Source organism: Hoplias malabaricus, chromosome 6 (assembly GCF_029633855.1).
Source record: "Hoplias malabaricus isolate fHopMal1 chromosome 6, fHopMal1.hap1, whole genome shotgun sequence".
In the NCBI taxonomy this organism is placed as follows: Eukaryota; Metazoa; Chordata; class Actinopteri; order Characiformes; family Erythrinidae; genus Hoplias; species Hoplias malabaricus.
In genome coordinates, this window is record NC_089805.1 from 18,398,097 (window position 1) to 18,414,143 (window position 16,047).

The 16,047-nt window shown below is 39.2% G+C and overlaps 1 protein-coding gene across 1 annotated transcript in view; it reads left to right on the plus strand.

Annotated features, from left to right (window-relative positions):
* LOC136699908 (uncharacterized) overlaps positions 1 to 16,047 on the plus strand; it is a 33,001-nt gene that overhangs the window by 4,025 nt on the left and 12,929 nt on the right. Inside the window, exons 2-7 of the mRNA XM_066674963.1 lie at positions 224 to 371; positions 455 to 559; positions 874 to 966; positions 1,061 to 1,117; positions 14,086 to 14,169; positions 15,882 to 15,974. Of these exons, the coding sequence (XP_066531060.1) occupies positions 224 to 371; positions 455 to 559; positions 874 to 966; positions 1,061 to 1,117; positions 14,086 to 14,169; positions 15,882 to 15,974 (580 nt within the window). The remainder of the gene's footprint in view (positions 1 to 223; positions 372 to 454; positions 560 to 873; positions 967 to 1,060; positions 1,118 to 14,085; positions 14,170 to 15,881; positions 15,975 to 16,047) is intronic.

Here is a 16,047-nt window from a genome sequence, read left to right on the forward strand (position 1 = left end):
AATTTCTCAGCCTGATGCTAGTGAAAATGGGCATATTTTAGTTTGTATAAGAACACTGGTCTGTTAGAGTTCCCCTGGTATTGTTTTATTCAAAAAATGTATATGCCAATTACGCAGTTTGTGGCCGCTATATTTATTATCAAGACATTGTCTTCATTCTACTGTATTTGTTTCATTTAGTGTTGTGTTTAACAATTAGAATTTTTCATGAATCTTTATGAAGGAGTGGAGAGTTTCAAGTTATCAGACAAAGATTATGAGAACTTTGAAAAAACAGTGGAATTTGGGGCACAAGTATTTCTGAACTGGTTGGATAAAGTCAGAGACGTAACTGAGAGATTTGTGAAAGACCATCAGCTCAGAACAAACAGGTAGGAACCAAATAATTCAGTTGGAACTGCATTAATTAAAGCAGTATGCGGATTATTAGAACATTTACTGATTTGTTCTTAAGGATTGCAATTCAAGGTCACTGGAACTCCTTCAAAGACACAGCCAATACAATCAGTGTTGAGGAGAGGGTTAAAGGAGAGCAGGATGATTTAGTTGCAGCAGCTCGGTAAGTCCAACTTAGTTGATTCAAACAAAAAGGACATTAAAATATGACGAAAGTATATATACTTTCAATGGATTGCTACCTCGAACTTAAAACTCCATTCTAACTGGTGGCAGAAAAAATAATGTAACATTAAAAATATTTTTATCAGTGATAGATAGTATACCATGTTTCCTGAATAGCACATAGAGGTAACATAGAAAGCTAAAAACTCCTAAATGCCAAGATTTTTTTTCTTTAAATCAGTGGAAAACAACATTTTATATATGGTATTGTTATTATTATATTATACAAATATATTAATGCATTTTTTAAAGGACTATTCGAAGACTGTTTTTTTTCTACAAGGATGATGTTCAAAATGCGATTCATTCGTTGGCAACACAGAAGAATATTCAAGAGTATTTACAGTAAGAGTTTTTCCCTGTTCATTTGTTTTTTTAAGATGTATATCTAAATGTACAACCATGATTTAAACAGAACCATAAAACATTTCTTCCACAGACCTGTGAACATGTTTAAAGGAGTCATTCAAAAAGAACAACTGCATGAGGTTTTGGGGTAAGTGTTTTGTTCTTCTAATTGAATTTTTTTTTGTTTTTCTTATTCAGATGGCACAGTTTGTGTGTGCACACTTTTAGTTCCCGTAATACAATGCAAGGAAAATGTATTTGCAGTAAATTATTTACTGAATAAATGTACTTCAACAACATTGGATTTGTTACAAATGAGATGCAGAGGTGGTAATGAAGTACATGTACTTTGTTACTGTACTTAAATACATAAAAATAAAGTATTTTTAAGTTAAGCATTTTTTAAGCATCTGTATGTGTGTTTCTGTCACACAATACTTTTAACTTTTACTCACTACATATTCCAAACAGGCTTGTTACTTTAGTTTTAGTCTATTTTTCTTCAGTTTTTAATTAAGTTTTTAATGTAAATGAAAGTTAAATTAAAACCAAGCACAGCATTGCTTTTCTTGTGAAATTCCCAATAAGTCTGATGTGTAACATGACCCTCTTCCCATTGAAAAAACAATAGTTGGATCCAAAATAGCCGCCATGGTCACCACCCATCTTGAAAAGTTTCCCCCCTCCTATATTCTAATGTGTCACAAACAGGAAGTTAAAATCCAACCAACCTACCATTCCCATTTTATTAAGGTGTATCCATATAAATGGCCCACGCTGTAGATATAAACAATCGATATGCGCTGTACATGAAAAGGGCAACACTTGCTTAATTTTGTATTTTTTACATAGGGTGGGTCTATACACACACCTAATGAAGCGCAACTCTGAATCCTATTGGATATAAAATGGAGGATGGGTTGGGTGGTATCAGTGTAAACATATTTGATTATTTTCACAGTAAACAGGACCCAGCAGTGAGCTTGCAGTAAAAAGGAAATTAGAAAAACAGATATGACACCGACATAAACCTAGGTATTCAAGTTCTCTGATACTGCAACAGATTTCCTCACAGCCAGCAGTTACCTGGTCAGTTGTGTCAGGCTGTTGATGGTTGATGAGATGCTGTTCTGTAGTGGAGTGTCTTTAAATATCTTAATCATGTGTCTGAATGACAGAGGATTAGAACAGGCAAATACTTGAGCAAACAAACTGCTGGAATAAAAATAGAATAAATGCTTTGAAATAAAGGAGGAATCACACAGCTCATGGTGAAATCTTTTGCTGTGGTCAAATTGCTGGTCCTCTGTTCTTTTAGAGAGAAATCATTGCCTCTTGCTCCAGATCTGCCTTATCCACCACTTCTAGATTCTTCTAACTCTAGCAGCTACACCTTTAGGAACAGTGCTGTATCAGATGTAGCAAAGTTTCATGGTTTTACTGCTGAAAATGTATAAAAGTAAATAAGGCTTTTGTATGTATAATAAGAATTAAATTCAAGTAGTTATTTAATGCTGCTGTTAATGCATTATTTAATGTATGGTTGTATAATAAGATGAAATACATATGAACTGCAAATGTAAGTACACAGTTTATTTATGAAGCCAATATTTTGTCATAGATTAAAAACATAATTAGAATAATATGTAGGCAGTTGTTAGGGTCGAGGGGTGCGGACTGACGGGGGCGGACGCACACGCTAATAACACAGACTTTATTCACAGGGAATTAACAAAACAAACAGAAACAAACTCGAGGGCAAACAGGAATCGAAGAAATAACATGACTAGAAACAGAGCAAGCAAAACAAGACGAAACAACACTACATGAATGGGGCATGAAACGAGTGTAAGGATTAAATTAGGCTAATGGATAGAATAAAGGTTATAGTTTAAATTGTTTTACCTTTTATAGTTTAAAGTTTTATGCTGGCAGAAATTAAGTCAAAATATTTAAGGGAGTAACTATTCTTTGTTTGCTGTTACAAGTATTCATCCTGATTTATGATTGGTGGAAGAAGTCATGTGATGTTAGAAAAAAAAGGGGAAGTGTATAGAAAAAGAGAGTGTGGCTTCGAACGGAAAAAAAATAAAAAGACAGCACTGCCAGGAAATTATCCGTCTCCATCTAGTTTCTTTTTGAAAGAAGAGTGATCCAACCACCCTATATCGAACCCCCACGTGTACATCTGGTAGCAGCGGTGGATATATTTGGCGGTTTTTGTGCGTTTTGGGTGATTTTTTTTTTCTCTCCGAGGTGACGACTCCCTCGTTTGAATTTCTCCTAGCACACGGATTTTTTTTTACTCTTCATGAAGCTGGTGAGCTAAGGATTTTTGCAGTTTGTCTTAGCTACGTTTTGTAGTTTTCAGTTTTTGCCTACATTTTACTTTTCCGACCATTTTTATTTTTGGCTCAACATGTCTGAGGCTGATAGTGGAACTGAGCAGTTAGCGGCGGAAAGCAGTAGCAATTACCATCCGAGAACAGTAGATGGTGCTGTTGGGCAGCAGATGGCCCCGAATTATGTATATGGGAACATAAAAATTGACCTTCCACCTGCTTTTAATGGAGATGGCACTGATTCATTCAGTAGTTGGGCTCGCCGTTTTGAAGTAGCAGTACAGGCTATGCATCATCCAGCTTCTGACTTGTCTGTAATGTTAGCTTCTGCTCTACCAACTCGTCTGGCCGGGGCAGCATTTTTGTATTGGGATAGCTTATCTCCAACAGTCCAGCAAAGTTACAGCCAAGTAAAAGAAAAGCTCAAGAATGTTTTTGGCTCTACATACACTTTACCATTTTTTCAAACACACGTGAATGCACGCCCTCGTAAGTCTGGTGAGAGTCTGGATGTGTATAGTGCAGATATCACTCGTCTTGTGCTGGAAGCCTTCCCTAAATATGATGGTAATGCTCAGGAAGGAGAGAAATTTCGTCGTTTTGTAGCTGGTTTAGACCCACATTTACAGTCAAAGGTTCATGAGATGGGTGCGTCCAGTATGGAGGAAGCAGTCATCATTGCCAGTCGCTGTGAGAGAGCACGTGTTGCATTTCAGTCTGCATCTACTTGTTCACCTGTTTCTCTGACCCCTGATCAGGTAGCTATGGTTCGCTCTAAGTCTTCTGATGACAAACTTGTTCAGGCTATTGAGGAGCTGACTGTTACTGTAAACAGCTTAAAAACTGACATGCGACAATTGCAAGAGAAGAATGCTCACCTTACACAGCGTTTAGATACTTGGTCGAGTAAAACTTTCTCACAGGAGCGTACACGTGGCCATGTACGCAGCCCTTCCCCCTCTCACTACCGGTCATACCATTCATGGCATCATTCTCCTGATCAGCATTATGCTTGTTCTCGTACCCCTGAACCCCATTATGAGCATCAGTCTGCCTCTCAAATTTACTCGAACCTGCATGAACAGTATAGAGATGAAAATCTTACACAGTATTGTTCTCCAGAACGCCGACCAAATCCTCATTCCAAACATAGTTCACATCCTACCGATGATTATGATTGCCGACGTAGTTCTAGTCCCATTCCAAGAAGGGATAGAGATATGAGTCCAAACTATAGACGCAATGTTCGTTTCCAGTCTCCGGAGAAAAAGGTGCGCTCTTATACCACCCAGCAGGGAAACTCCCATTAGCTGCTGCTGAGGGGCAAACATCAGCTACTACATCAGAGCTCCAGCTTAACACACTCCCCCATGGATCGGCATGATTTGCACACAACTGACACTGTTTCAGCTTACATTCTCGCTATTATGGAAGGGATTGAAGTATCTGCTTTGCTTGACACTGGTTCGACTATTTCTATTGTAAGTGAAGATTTCAGAATCTCACATCCAGCATTGAAAAGACATCCTATGAAAGCCTCCTTTGTACTAGCTCGCTCAGTGAATGGACAGTGCTTAGACATCTTAGGCACTTTGACTCTTGGCATTAGGCTAGGGAAAGAGTTATTACAGCATGACTTCCAAATTGTCAGAGGAGCTCATTACCCAGTCATACTTGGATGGGATTTCTTAGAAAAACATCATGCCCTGCTCAATATCAGAACTAAATCACTGCTGTTGTGGAACATGCATCTTCCTTTGTTACCAAAAGGCCATGAGGTAACAGCCTGTTGTAATGTGTCTGTTCTAGCACCTGTTAAACTTCCTGCTATGAGTGAAACCATCATCACAGCTTGCGTTTCAGGAGCTACAGCTGTTTCTCCTGTGCCAACTGATTATGTAGGTGTTTTTGTCCCTAATCCAACTTGTAATATTAGTATAGCACATTCTATCAGTGAAGTTCAGAATGGCATGACTGTTGTTCGTGTGTTAAACACCACTGCGGAAGACATTGAATTGCGACCAGGTCAACATCTGGGTGAGTTCCATTCCACTTCATCTAATGATACTCCAGTAGTTGAAGAGACATGCTGTGTGATAGCACCAGTGCATAATGATATTGTACCACCTGTACAAATAGATGATGCAAATCTGTCTCCTCCTCAAGCACAGTCACTAAAGTCCTTGCTTAAGAAATACTCCGGGGTGTTCAGTATGCATCCTGAAGATAGAGGTCGCACAGGCATAATCAAACATCGCATACACACAGGGAGTGCTGCTTCTATTAAGCAGAGACCCTATAGAGTAACACCAGATCAGAGAGCAGAAATACAGAGTCAAGTAGATAAACTATTGAAAGCAGATATTATTGAGGAGAGTTATAGTCCTTGGGCTGCACCAGTTGTGTTAGTTCGCAAAAAGGATGGCACCTGGCGATTTTGCCTGGATTATAGGAAGTTAAACGCTGTGACTACCAAGGACTCTCATCCTCTACCTAGAGTTGATGATGCACTTGATTCTTTATCTGGTTCTGCTTGGTTCTCAACAATGGATCTTCAGCATGGTTACTGGCAAGTTGAAGTAGAGAAACAAGATCGGGAAAAAACTGCATTCACTACTGGCTCTGGGCTCTACCAGTTCAAAGTCTTACCTATGGGTCTTACAAATGCCCCAGGAACATTTCAGAGGTTAATGGAAATGGTGCTCCGTGGTCTCCCATGGAAGACATGTTTAGTGTACTTGGACGATATCCTGATTTTCAGCCGTTCTTTCAGTGATCATCTTCAGCATTTGGAAGAGGTTTTCTCCAGATTTCAAGCAACTGGTCTCAAGTTAAACCCTGCTAAATGCTATTTGGCCAAAGACCATGTCCAGTTCCTAGGTCACGTTGTTTCTAAAAATGGCACTCAGCCAGATCCACAAAATGTACAATGTGTTGCCGATTGGCCTACCCCATGCAATCCTATAGAAGTCAGATCATTCTTGGGACTTTGTTCTTACTACCGCAAGTTCATCAGAAATTTTGCACACCATGCAGTCCCTCTCCATGCACTTACAGAGAAGAATGTACCTTTTCAGTGGACCTCTCAGTGCCAAGATGCCTTCAGTTATCTGAAACATGCCTTGTCGAATCCTCCGGTTGTTGCTTTTCCAGATTTTGCATTGCCCTTCTCTCTTTATACTGATGCTTCTTGCTCTGCTATTGGAGCTGTACTAACTCAGAAACATGGAAGCCATGAGATGGTTGTTGCATATGCTAGTCATGTTCTCACAAAAGCTGAACGAAGATGGTCAACATATGATCGGGAACTCTGGGCCATTGTTTGGGCAGTGAGGCATTTCAGGCATTATCTCTACAAGCAACCCTTTGCGATAATCACTGATCATAAACCTCTCGTGGGCCTTCGAAAAATCCCTATTGACAATGATAGAACTGGGCGACGTGCGCGTTGGGCTTTAGAGCTTGATCCTTTTGAATGGACTGTTATCTACAGAGACGGACAAAGTCATAGAAATGCTGATGCTCTGTCACGTCGCCCAGATGTTGATAGACCCGCTGAACAGATCACCACCTCCAGCCAGACCAACAGTTCAAAAGCAGTTGTTAAAGAGTCTGCCATCGTTACTCTGTCTAGTCCTGTTCGTACATCACCCCGAGGTAATTTTCCCAATACTGATCTTAGTTGATGCTGCTGACACTCCGAATGCATCACAGCCACTCAGCCTGGTTTCACACTGTCCTTCTGAGATTACTTCCTCTACATTTGTACTGCAGCTCACAGATTATGAGTTAAGGGAGAAACGACTGCAGGATCCCTTCCTGTCAGAAATAATGAGCTGGAAAGCTAGAGGTCAAAGGCCACCTTATTGGCGTATGAAAAAGCGTTCGCTGGTAGAGAGAGCATTGTGGCAGGAATATCATAGGCTGACTTTTAACAATGGTGTGCTCTGCCGCAAGGTCTATAGTCCATCTTCTGGGTCAGTGTTGCATCAAGTTATTGTACCAAAAGCTTTGCAAGAAAATATTCTCAAGCTGCTTCATGGAAGTCCAGTAGCTGGTCATCACTCTGCGGAGAAAGTCTTGAAGTGGGCACAACAGATTTGTTACTGGCCATTTATGTCACGTGACATTCGTGAATGGTGCAGAAGATGTGCTCCATGTGATGCTAGACGTAGCCCTACACCTCACCAGAGGGCACCTATGAAAACAATCGTTGCTACCTCACCGGCTCAAAAAGTTGCTGCTGAAATTCTTGAATTGCTCATCTCTAGCCGTGGCAACAGATATGTGCTTGTTGTTCAAGATTATTTTTCCAAGTATGTAAATCTTTATGCTATCCCTGATCAGCGCTCTACAACAGTAGCAAGATGTCTTTTTGAAAACTACATTCGGGAACATGGCATTCCAGAAACACTGCACACTGATCAAGGCCGTCAGTTTGAGTCTGACCTCATAAGTCATCTCTGTAAATTGCTTGGTGTTCAGAAAACGAGAACAAGCCCATATCATCCCCAGTGTGACGGCATGGTTGAGCGTTTTAATAGAACACTTATCGACCAACTGGCTAAGTTATTACTTCAACAACCGTGTGAGTGGGATGATTGTCTCAACCAAGTGGCTCTGACTTATAACACCAGCCCTCATACTACAACTGGCTTCAGCCCTTTTTTTCTCACTCATGGACGGGAAGCTAGAATGCCTGCTAATCTGTTGTTACCGTGCAATATACCATCTGCGTCTACATCAGGATCACCTGCGGATTATGCAGCTCAGCTCACATGCAAACTACGGTCTGCCTTTAAATCTGCGGCACAAAATAGAGAACTTGCACACATCCAGCAAAAACGACAGTACGACAAGTTTATTAAACATACTCCTTATCATCCTGGAGACCTTGTATGGTTAAACGACCCCACCACGGCTAGACATAAGCTTGCTCCTCACTGGAAAGGTCCATTTGAGATACTGGAGTGCCTTGGCTCTGATGATGGCAGTACTGGAGTGATATACAGGATCCGCTATCTCTTGAACAAATCTGATAACTCTCAAATTGTCCATTACAATCGGCTAAAGCCTTACCTCTCTTCGGTTCCTGCTGAAAAGTGTGACACAGCAGCATGTGGTTTACCTAAGCAACCACAACTCCCACCCTTGAACGCGTTATCAGGTGCTCTGCCCTTCACACATTCAAATTCTCAAAGCATCAGGACCCTTGATGTATCTCCTGATAGTCAGCCTCCTTCATCTTCACAGACTTGTACGCCCCAAGTTCAAGCACTTCAGTCCCAAGCTTTAGTTGCTGACCCCTGTGATCTTCCGTTAGTCAGTCAGTCACCTGCCTCTCCTCTAGATACTATGGGCCACAGTTCAGGTTCTTCAGCTTGCCCAGGCCGACGTCAAGTGAAGTTGCCCAGTTACTTGATGGACTATGTTCTGAAATAAGACTGTTCTCACACATTCACACATGAAGATTACAGGACTTTATTTCATTGTTGATGTACTGCTCAGTTGTATACAGTGAAACGAGGACGTTTCTTATGTGAGACAGGGAAGAAATGTAAGGATTAAATTAGGCTAATGGATAGAATAAAGGTTATAGTTTAAATTGTTTTACCTTTTATAGTTTAAAGTTTTATGCTGGCAGAAATTAAGTCAAAATATTTAAGAGAGTAACTGTTCTTTGTTTGCTGTTACAAGTATTCATCCTGATTTATGATGACGTGTACACGAGCAGGAGAAACGAAACGAACAATACAAAGAAGAATACGGAGAACAAGGCGAACATTACAAAGAACATAGCAAACGAAACAAAGAACAATGAACGACACCAGGAAGTGAGGGAAGGGGACTTAAATACAATAACAAACGAGAAACACCTGAAACGAATAACAAGGGTAAAGACGAGGAGGCGGAACAAAGGCGGGGCATGAACATAAACAAAACAAAGCCATGTGCGGAGATGGAGACAGACAGACAGAACCACATGGCAGGGGAAAACAAACAGGATTGGGCCAGGATGTGACAGCAGTACTGGGTGATAAAACAATATTGATTTGTTTCATGAGTAATTTTTGCTCGATAACGATGATAAGCTTTGGTTAATAGTTCAATAAACCTTAATTTCTATTCCCGGTTAGCACAGCACGCTTGCGTGTATACTCATGCTGTTAGGTTAAATGAACATAGGCGACCACATTAACGTGAGAACGTGACCAAGAAAAATAGGTTTAGTTCAAATGCTTGTGTATGTATAAAAAATCTATATTAAATATATTATAGTCTCCTGTGTTTGGGGTGTCAGAACACAAGCGCAGAAACATTTCCTCTAGCACAAGGAGAATCCAAGAGCAAAGTTCGGCGTACTCAAAGTGTTATTTACTCCCGAGAAATGTTTTCTTCTTTGCGACAGCACTGTTTGTTACCTACAACGGAGTTTTAGAGCCACGGCATTAAAAAGATTTTTCTCAGAATTATTCAGAAAATATTCTCAGATTTCTGACTTTATTCTCAGAGTCTTCTTTTTTTTTCCAACGCCGTGGCCCTAAAACTCAGCCATGGTTCCCTGATGTGTTTTTTCCTCACACAAAATAATTTTTTTGAACTGGATCTGATGCCATAGATCAGGCTGCTTCTCTTAAATAAACACTCCCAAGGGTGTCCATGATCTCCAAAAACAATTTGAAATGTGAACTCATCAGGCCACAGGACACTTTTCCACTTTGTGTCAGTCCAAGCCGGTGGCATTTCAGGGTGTTGTTGATATGTGGTTTTAACTTGCATTTGTAGATGGAGCGGCAAACTGTGATCACTGACAGTGATTTTGGTCCTCTGTCCATGTGGTAATATCTGATGTTATTATGGACTGTAGATGATGAAATTCCTAAATTCCTTGCAATTGTACATTGAGAAACATTGCTCTTAAACTACTTGATGATTTGCTCACGCAGTTGTTCACAAAGTGGAGAACCTCGCCTCATCCTTGCTTGTGAATGACTGAACCCTTCGGGGATGCCCCCTTTACACCCAATCATGACACTCACCTGTTTACAATTAACCTGTTCCCTAGTGGAATGTTCCAAACAGGTGTTTTTTGAGCATTACTCAACTTTCTTAGTCTTTTGTTGCCCCCGTCCCAACTCTTTTGGAATGTGTTGCAGGTCTCAAATTCAAAATGAGCGAATATTTGAAAAAAAAAAAAAAAGCAATATAGTTTATTCTTTTGAACATTAAATATCTTGTCTTTGTAGTGAATTCAATTAAAGAAAGGTTAAAAAGAATTAGCAAGTCATCGTATTCTGTTTTTATTTTTGTTTTACACAACATCCCAACTTCATTGGAACTGGGATTGTACATTATATGCACTCAATACTTGGCCGGGGCTCCTTTGCATGAATTACTGCATTAATGCAGCGTGGCATGGAGGTGATCAGCTGTGGCACTGCTGAGGTGTTATGGAAGCCCAGGTTGCTTTGATAGCTGCCTTCAGCTCGTATGCATTGTTGGGTCTGGTGTATCTCATCTTCCTCTTGACAGTAACCTATAGATTCTCTATGGGGTTTAGGTCAGGCAAGTTTGCTGGCCAATCAAGCACAGTGATACTGTGGGTATTAAACCAGGTACTGGTATTTTTGGCAGTGTGGACAGGTGCCAAGTCCTGCTGGAAAATGAAATCCGCATCTCCATAAAGCTTGTCAGCCAAGGGAAGAATGAGGTGTTCTAAAATTTCCTTGTACACGGCTGTGCTGACTTTGGACTTGATATAACACAGTGGAGCAACACCAGCAGATGACACGGCTCCTCAAACCATCCCTGATTGTGGAAACTTCACTCTAGACTCAAGCAGCTTGAATTGTGTGCCTCTCCACTCTTCCTTCAGACTCTGGGACCTTGATTCCCAAATGAAATGCAACATTTTCTTTCATCTGAAAAGACTTTGGACAACTGAGCAACAGTCCAGTCCTTTTATCCTTGGCCCAGGTGAGACTCTTCTGGTGTTGTCTCTAGGTCATGAGTGGCTTGACACATGGAATACGACTGTTGTAGCCAATGTCCTGGACATGTCTGTGTGTGGTGGCTCTTGAAGCACTGACTCCAGCAGCAGTCCACTGGACAAATTAAGAGCTAGCCATCTAGACAATTGGCACATTGAACTGTACAAATTAATCAGGAATCTTACTTGACAGTGTCATCTATATGTTTTATTTCTGTGGCCAACTCAGGTAGAAATAGCTTTCTATTTTAAAACACTTTCTCTTTATCTACATACTGTACAGTACTCGTGGAAAGCTTTATACATGAGTTCTTTATAAAGGTCTTTAATAAAGTGACTTTTCCTCTAACGTAAATTAACTGTGGTCATAAACGAGACCAGCTTTATCACTACTCGTATAAAATTCTATACATTTTTCATTCTTCAGATATTTTACTTTAGGTGCAGTAGGTTCAGAATATAGATTATTGTGAAGTTTACCAAAGTCGTACTGATCAGATTGCTAGCTGCTTTCTCTACATGGCTTTGGCTGCTCCAGGTTTCCGTACAGAGTTGTGCCCAAAATTAATCAGTGTCCTATTCACTATATACTTAACTATGTAGTGAGCAATGTAGGGAATAGTGTTGGGGGCCATTTGGAACACACCTTACCTTGTACTTGATGAAAGTACGTTGGGGCGTGCCCTCCCGGAACCCACTGAGAATGAACTGAAGGCTCTGCAGCTCAAAGAACCTTAACATGAGTGTTTATAAGAGGAGTCTGGGGCAATTTCCACCATATTGAAATTGCCCAAAAAAAGAGGCAATGCTGGTTGTACTGTGATACTTAGAGTGGGGACAAATCATCTGGCAGAACATGGTTAATAAAGAGCCATTTTTTTTTTTACTTTAGTAGAATTAAAGAAAAACAAATTCTCCCTTTCCCTTTTGGTGGTGTGCCACCACATCACAAGAAACAAACCTCCCCTTAAACTATAAAATGTACATCTGGAAATTTTTACATGGACTTTCAGGAGCAGGGCCATAAACTGTAAGTGTTATTGTAACAGGTTTCTGCATCACGTGTTGTGTTCAGCAGGGGTGTCATGAACCACTTTCTTAGAGAGTAGCCAGAATCTCCTAACAGCATCCAAGCTACATTTCCCTATTTGAAGTAAAACTGTTATGCTTTGACCGGGGTGGTGGTTGGTTTTATCTCATTGTGACAGACAATCTGTGCGTTGAATGAATGATACCCTTTATTGTTCACGGAAGAATCCACTGGGGGCATTTATCTTTAAATGGGTGAAGTCAGTACATCCTATCACGTTGGGGAACCCAGCCACTTCATAAAACATCTGCCCGATGGTATGCTGCCTCGCTCCTTTTGGGCATTTGGACCTACTCATACATGTGCTTACATAAAAAAAGCGTGATTTTACAAATGGCTCTGCAAACAGTGCTTTTATGTACCTGTATTGTGTCCCCTACAACATTTTGCCTTGACTCAGTAGCAAAATAATGTAGTGCAATACACACTTGTGTATGATGGTATGGGGTTGCATGAGTGCTTGTGGCATGGGCAGCTTGCATGTCTGGAAAGGCACCATTAATGCAGAGAACTATGTTTAGGTTCTAGAGCAACATATGCTCCCATCTAGACGTCATCTCTTTCAGGGAAGACCCTGCATTTTCCAACAAGATAATGCCAGACCACAATCTGCAGCAATCACAACATCATGGCTACGTAGGAGAAGGATCCGGGTACTGAAATGGCCAGCCTGCAGTCCAGATCTTTCACCTATAGAGAACATTTGGCACATCATAAAGAGGAAGGTGCGACAAAGAAGGCCCAAGACGATTGAACAGTGGCCTGTATTAGACATGAATGGGAGAGCATTCCTATTTCTAAACTTGAGAAACTGGGCTCCTCTGTCCCCAGACATCTGTTGAGTGTTGTAAGAAGAAGGGGGGATGCCACACAGTGGTAAAAAATGGCCTTGTCCCAACTTTTTTGGGATTTGTTGAAGCCATGAAATTTTGAAACAACATATTTTTCCCTTAAAATGATACGTTTTCTCAGTTTAAACTTTTGATCTGTGATTTGTGTTCTATTCTGAATATAATATTAGATGTTGGCACCTCCACATCATTGCATTCAGTTTTCCCCTTCTTCTTGTCCCAACTTTTTTGGAATCCGGTTCGTGTATATATATATATCATACTGATGCACATTTAATGCACATTGTTTTCCTTTTCTTTCAAGTAATAAATAATTAATTCCAGTATTTTTGAAGTCATCTGTACTTTCCAACATTTTTCCATGTGCATTTTGCATTTTGCACTTGCAGCACGGCAAATCCTCAAGAATGATTTTATACAAGGCCAAACATGTCAAGTTTCATACAGTTTACAAGGGATAAATAAAAAATTCAATTACACATGAATGAATGTAGCATGATATTAAAACACTATCAAATTACGACAAGACACAGTATAATGAATGTCTAATTGAGATTCTTTGCAGTAGTAAAGTATGTTGTAATGTGAGTGTTCATAATGTAATGTCAATGTAATGAAGGCAAGATGTCATCACTATCTAAAAGTTTATTGGTAACTATGTTGATACAAAATTGCTCAAGTTATTTTTGTCGAATGTATCTTCTAGATAAACATATGTGAAGCTGTTTTTAACTATTATTTAATGTCACGTGGATAATTATTTAGTGTTTGAAAGCATACATTTAGCATTCTTTATCATTATTAACTAATAAAATATACATTTTTCCCTTCCCCTCCTCAAAGAGCTGTGGAGTCCCAGTTCTTTCCAGGAGCTCCATCAATCAAAAACAATCCCTTAGAATTCCTCTGCTACCTTTTATCCACTAAGTAAGTATAACATTTTACACAACTAAATATATATATTTCATGCAAACTTGCAAACTTATATTTCACTTGCAAATTGTTTAAATCTAGAAAGGGGTAGATAATGTCAATCTTAACAATGACTGTTTTGTTTTCTTTAATGATTCAGAAATTCAATTACCTTGAAAAAATGCAGCCAGTTCCAGCACTGAAAGAAAATTGTGTAATCATTTGTATCATACGTTTCATTGTAAACATGACGCACACATGTTGTATGTTTATTAAAACGCATTTTTCTCCTATTTCATATACAAAAAAAACATGTCTGCAGTTTAGTTTAATAATAAATTTATAATTTATAGAGTTCATATCGATATTGGAATTATCTTATTGATCAAAAGTAAGAAAAATATTGTGATATAAATGTTGTCCAGCTCTAATTAACATGGTATAGTGTGTTAACTAATGCATTTGACTGTTAGTTGGCAATGCACATTTGAGGACTTGCATTCACTTCAGAATATGTCGGGCTGCCCAGAGGCATTAAGTTAGTAGAAATTTCAGTTTATGTATAGAGTTATGTTTACAAATGGGGGTTTTTATAAACCAGCTTTACAGAATTCCTGGTTCTAGTACTAAGTGACCAAGTTGATATGACACTAGCAGGAAACCCTCACTCAGAGCATGGAGGAAAATTTGAGAGTCAAAATTTGAGACTCAAATGCAGGACCATTTTGGTTGACACCAGAGCAAAATAACAAAGACCAATATATAAATAAAGAGCAGTATGTATGAAGAATTATGGAGTAACAGTGAGTTTACACTACTCTATATATTATCAGTATAAGTGTATAGTATATTGTGAGGCAGGTGAGCAGTTCTGAGCTGGCTGAGCAAACAGGCAGTCAGCACAGCGTGTTCTAAATATGTACAACATATTTTTTTATCTTGATAGCAGAATTTATAATCTGTTCAGTCAAATTTGTACTTGATTGCAGTACAAGATGGCACTCTACTTACAATATCAGAATAATCAAGTCAAATTTATAGTTATTAAAGCATTCTGACTGTGCCCATCTGGACTAACTGATGTTTGTTCTAACTTTTACTGGAATATCTAGAAAGCAGGTCATTGCAGTAGTCCAGCCCAGGAGTCCCTAATGCATGAACCACTTATCTCAGTGGATAGTATTAATTACTTATATGTTTTAGCTTAGCAATATTTTGAAGATAAGTAAGGTATTCTAGTAATATGTTAGACAGATCAGAATCATGTCTGACAGGTATTGTTCATGGATGTGCCTGATTAAACTGGTCACAGCAGAAGTGCTTGTTTGGTCTAATGACTTCCAGAATATAGCAGAATATAGGAAGTTTCTGGCTACACTGGGGAAGCATGTGCTTGTAGCATGGTGTGACTTGGGTAGTCTTAGCTAGCAGAATGGCTAGCTAGCTGAGCGGAATGGGTAATGACTAATCTTAGTAGAGAAACACTCCAAAATATGGAGTACAATCCTGGTACTTTAAATTATCAAGTTATCACACATTTTGATATCTAGTTTCATTCTAATTTAAAGTAATTAATTTGAATAAAAGATACATTGCAATGTCCTGGAACCAATTAAAGTTTGTGTAATGAAAAAAAATTAGTATTACAGTGAATAAATAATTCTATTTCTTGATTACAAAAATAATTTTTTTCCCCTTTTCTCTATATTCTTTTCCCCCATAAACAGTACAGTTGAAACATACATGGTAAACATCCTTAAAACTGGCATGGATGTGATTTCCCAAATTAGAAGTACCGATTTTCAAAAACTTAAACAAAGGTAAGACCTCTGACAAGATGCCACTAAATCATTTAGTTTTTATATTATTTTAAAATGTGCAATTTTATTTAGT